Source organism: Apium graveolens, chromosome 8 (genome assembly GCF_009905375.1).
Source record: "Apium graveolens cultivar Ventura chromosome 8, ASM990537v1, whole genome shotgun sequence".
Taxonomy (NCBI): domain Eukaryota; kingdom Viridiplantae; phylum Streptophyta; class Magnoliopsida; order Apiales; family Apiaceae; genus Apium; species Apium graveolens.
The window spans coordinates 21,550,012-21,554,680 of NC_133654.1; the positions used below are offsets into that span (position 1 = coordinate 21,550,012).

The 4,669-nt window shown below is 32.0% G+C and overlaps 1 protein-coding gene across 1 annotated transcript; it reads left to right on the forward strand.

The window, feature by feature from the left end:
• Positions 1 to 1,202: 1,202 nt before the first annotated feature.
• LOC141679159 (uncharacterized) lies at positions 1,203 to 2,228 on the forward strand. The gene is made up of 3 exons (XM_074485668.1): positions 1,203 to 1,447; positions 1,548 to 1,665; positions 1,907 to 2,228. The coding sequence occupies exons 1-3, from the start codon at positions 1,314 to 1,316 to the stop codon at positions 1,976 to 1,978; spliced, it is 324 nt and encodes a 107-aa protein (XP_074341769.1). The 5' UTR covers positions 1,203 to 1,313; the 3' UTR covers positions 1,979 to 2,228.
• The last annotated feature ends 2,441 nt before the right edge of the window (positions 2,229 to 4,669 follow it).

Sequence of the window (4,669 nt, forward strand, 5' to 3'; positions counted from 1 at the left end):
ATAAGATACAAATCTACTGGGCCACTAACATATGCAATGGATTTTATGTTCCAGATGATGCAGAGCCATCCATTGTAGATGAAGGAGCTGCTCAGGTAAGAGGGTACAACATAGTTGTATTGTTTGTACAATATTCCAGAAAAACACACAACTTAACTTATTAATATGCCCCTCGCAGGGTTCAACAACATCATATCACTTGGATGGTCTGTCAGAGCTCAACTTCAAATCCCCTAACACATCCACATCGGGACAACTTTAAAAAATCAGGGACTGGATACCAATATATGTACCAACTTTTGATGATAGACTATGTGTTAGACCTAATTATCTTTTTCTTTTACATTGTATTGTGAGGAGTAACTTGACTTATCTTTTGCTATGTTGTACTGTGATGTAACTCATATTTTCGGTTGTATATATCTATGTTACATTTTCACTTCATGAGCCTCAGCGTGGAGGCCAGTAATAGTCACAATTCTGATGAAAAAAATGAAATATTAGAATATTGATCTTCACAACAATGACAGAAAAAAATCTTTTACCTTTACTCACGAAACACCTTCTTCTCACGTAATGCCGAGCGGAGCGGGCACCAATACTAGTATGTATTTATATGTATATTCATGGTTGTTCTTGCTCTGTGAGTTTTGGGGTCGGTGAAAATGGGTGTTTGGGTGGTGAATGAATGAAAATTGTCAAAGTAAACATTCATAGTTTGCATGCTGTACGCGTTTCGGCGAAAGAACCAGTTGACTGGTGACAACATCCTTGTTCCCACGCCCTTAAACCAAAATTTTCCCTTGTCAAAAAACGAACATAAGAGAACATAAGCCAACAAGGTGTTCGTGTAGTGATTGAGCCCTCCTTGTACCCATTACGGGAGGTTAGGAGTTCGACTCCCGACATGTGCGTGTGACCTTTATGGTTGGACTAAATGTGAAATGCGTTGACATGCATATGCTTCTTCGACTTTACATAAACACCCCAGTTGCTATAATACGACACTAGTACATTTTGTGGGCAAAGCAGATTCATAATTTCTTTCAAATTGTATAATGTTTAGACTGTAAGCACATCACAAGTCAACTATATAGTCATTTTCCGCTGAAAACAAACAGCCAACCTATAGATCAAGCAAAGAACTAATACATTAATCAATTAGTCTCATTCTCATCATTTCCCTATTATTGATACTAATACTGCTACTACTGCTACTATATATAACATGAACAATCTGCACAAAATATTTGAACACGCAAATATCCTAGCAGAAGATTACCTAGTTTGTACTCGGATTACGGAAACAGACCATGGCGAAAGTGGTTATTACCTTCATTTGCTTGCTCATATCGGTCAGTGCCTACACAACCAACATTTCCTCTAATTTCATTACCTTCGATGAATACATCAAACTCAGCTTATCCGATGCTAAACTACTATACAAGTATGCGCCTCTGATCTTCAGTTCTTTTACTTCTTTGTATTTTTCAACTACGTACTTTGGAATATTGTCAAGGATATTACTGATTGTTTGCATTTACCAGGCTCATGATTACATTGACTGTTGTCGGAGCAATTGCGTTTGTTCTCTCGCAATTTGCATCCTCAATCTACGAAGCCACCTCTGTTGGCTTCCGATTTGTAGGCTACTACGGTGACAAGGTACATTATCACGAAATTTAACTTGACATTAGCATAGAGTAAAACTTATATATAATTGTTCAAATATGGTCATTTCCGAATTTAACTTGACATTATCAGTATAGAATAAAAGTTATACAACATTTTTAAAATACTGTATATTTTACGAAATTTATACCTTGACATAATCGGCATAGAGCAAAAGTTATATATAATTGTTCAAAATTTGTATACTCGTCCATGATTATTTGTTTTTTACTAGGTTTTCGGAGTTGCAGTTGCTGTCGGGGACAAGACGTTGCAGCTTGGCGACAAGTTGCAGCTTGGCAACTAAAATTTCAAAAGGTTAATGCAGCTTCGATAGATGCTGCTTCTGATGAGCATTTCTCTTCACAGTTCCATTTCAAGTTTTAACGCTCACCTGAGAGCCTAGTTCCTTTTCTTATGTTTTGTCCTTGATTCGAAAGTGTGTGTACCTGTTTTTGGAATAAGATGTACTCGGTTCAATAGCACTCTTTTGTGGCTACGTTCCCTTCACTTGTGATTGTTGTACGTGTGATAAATATATTTTTAGTTTTAATGTTTTACTTCATAGATTTCCCTATTTTTGATATAGTTGATAACCCGTGCTAAGAATTAGGCAGAGATCAAAATAAACATAAACAAGAATTCTACGAAATATAAAAATATTGTAATTATAATATGATTCAAACAATCTATATTTCGTAAAAAATAACATATTTATCTACATGAAATAAAAATTTAGAAGTGAAACCAAAATACGGCGTGATTGTACTAAGATAAAATCAAGTACCCTATAAACAAATAATTTAAAGTTCTACGGAAATAATTGTAATGTTTTGGACAAATTTATTATTTTACAAGGATGAAATCAAAAGTGTCTATAATATCCATATCATTTTCTTAAAATGGAATTTCATCAACAAATTAAAAAAATTCTAAATTAAAATATTCCAATTTAAATACACGACCTACTTACTTGGTCATGGTTTATATTTTTCGGTAAATGTTTAGTTGTGCCAATTTATAAACCTGTTTATTTCAAAACATAATTAAAAATAGGATTCAAACCTATTAAAATAATAAAAAGTATGGCTTCTAAAATTCAATAAATGGGTAAAAATAATACATATAGAATTATAAATAAATAAAAATAAAATAAAAAGATAAAAATAATACACTTGAAATTAAGACATGACTCATAAAAAGTGAAACCAAAAGATGCTGAAATCAAAAAATAAGTAGAACCAAATTACTACTTAAAAAGTAGTTTCGCTAATTAATGAGTGAAACCAAAAATACGGCGTAACCGTATTAAGACGAAATCAAGTATTCTCTGAAGAAATAATTTAGAGTTCTACGGAAATAAAATTGTAATCATAATAAGGTTTGAACAAATTTATTATTTTTTAAGGTTGAAACCAAAATACATTGTCTATAATACTTATATCATTTTATTAAATGGAATCCACCAACAAATTAAAAAATTCTAATTTAAACACATGACCTATTTACTTGGTCGTTTCAGAAATTATTTAGTTGGGCCAATTTATCAACCTATTTATTTTAAAACATAATTAAAAATAAGATTCAAACTTATTAAAATAATAAAAAAATATGGCTTCTAAAATTCAAAAAACGGGTAAAAATAATAAATATAGGATTATAAGTGATATAAGAATGAAAAAAATAAAAATAATAAATTTAGAGTTATAACATGAATTATAAAAGTTGAAAGTAAAAGATGGTGGGACTAAAAAATAAGTGTAATTAAAGTACCACTTAAAAAAAGTTTCGCTTATTAATGAGTGAAACCAAAATAAGGTGTAACTGTACTAATATGAAATCAAGTACCCTATGAAAAAATAATTTAGAGTTCTCCGAAAATAAATTTGTAATCATAATACGGTTTAAACAAATTATATCCATATCTTTTTATTAAAATGGAATTCCACCAACAAACTAAAAAATTCTAAATTAAAATATTCCAGTTTAACCACATGACTTATTTCCTTGGTCATGGTTTATATTTTTCAGAAATTATTTAGATGGGCCAATTTACGAACCTATTTATTTTGAAACATAATTAAAAATAGGATTCAAACCTATAAAAAAATAATAAAAAATATGGCTTCTAAAATTCAAAAAAATGGGTAAAAATATTACATATAGAATTATAAGTCATATAAGAATAAAAAAAGATAAAAAGATAATACATTTGGAGTTATAACATGAATCATAAGATATGAAACCAAAAGGTGGTGACCAAAAAAATTAGTGAAACTAAAGTATCACTTAAAAAGAAGTTTCGCTTATTAATAAAGATTATTAATCATGGATAAACTTGTCCAAAATGCATTGCTAGCTTCTGTTGATCCTCTTCTTGCTTCGACTGTTGCCAATGTTGCTTCTACAAAAAGTTCCTACGAATCACTGCATACCGCTTTCGCCAATAAATCACAGACATGGATTTTTAGTTTACGCGATCAGCTGGCTCATGTCACCAAAGACAATCGCTCAGTTGCTGAATATCTTCGTAATATCCGTTCTCTAGCAGATGAACTTGCTACCGCGGGCTCTCCAATAACCAATGATGAGCTCATTGTCAAAATTCTTAGTGGACTAGGGAAGGAGTTTTACACTATTGCGGGTGCCATCAGGGCACGTGAGCCTCCGATTTCATATGAAGATATGAAAAACTACTAGATCATGAATTATTTTTAAAACATACTGAAATCGCCCAAGCTCCTCCTCCCATTACAGTTGCCGTTGTGCAAAGTCACTCAAAAACGCCCCATATCACAATCTTCGTGGCGTCCATCATTTCCACAATCTCATTTTCATTCTAATGTATGGCGACTGCTTATAATGCCAATTTTAATGGATCTCTTCTCCGCTGTCATCTATGTGATCGTTATGGTCATTCTGCTAAATTTTGTCGCTCTCGCTCAAATAGATGTTCAAAAAATCTGAAGCCCGAAATCCGATCCGATCCGAAAAAACT

Bases quoted from the DNA above. Each gene is read 5' to 3' on its own strand.
- LOC141679159 (XM_074485668.1), top strand. From the start codon at position 1,314: ATGGCGAAAGTGGTTATTACCTTCATTTGCTTGCTCATATCGGTCAGT. The intron at 1,448-1,547 runs GTATGCGCCTCT...TGCATTTACCAG, and splicing joins GATGCTAAACTACTATACAA to GCTCATGATTACATTGACTG. The intron at 1,666-1,906 runs GTACATTATCAC...GTTTTTTACTAG, and splicing joins TAGGCTACTACGGTGACAAG to GTTTTCGGAGTTGCAGTTGC.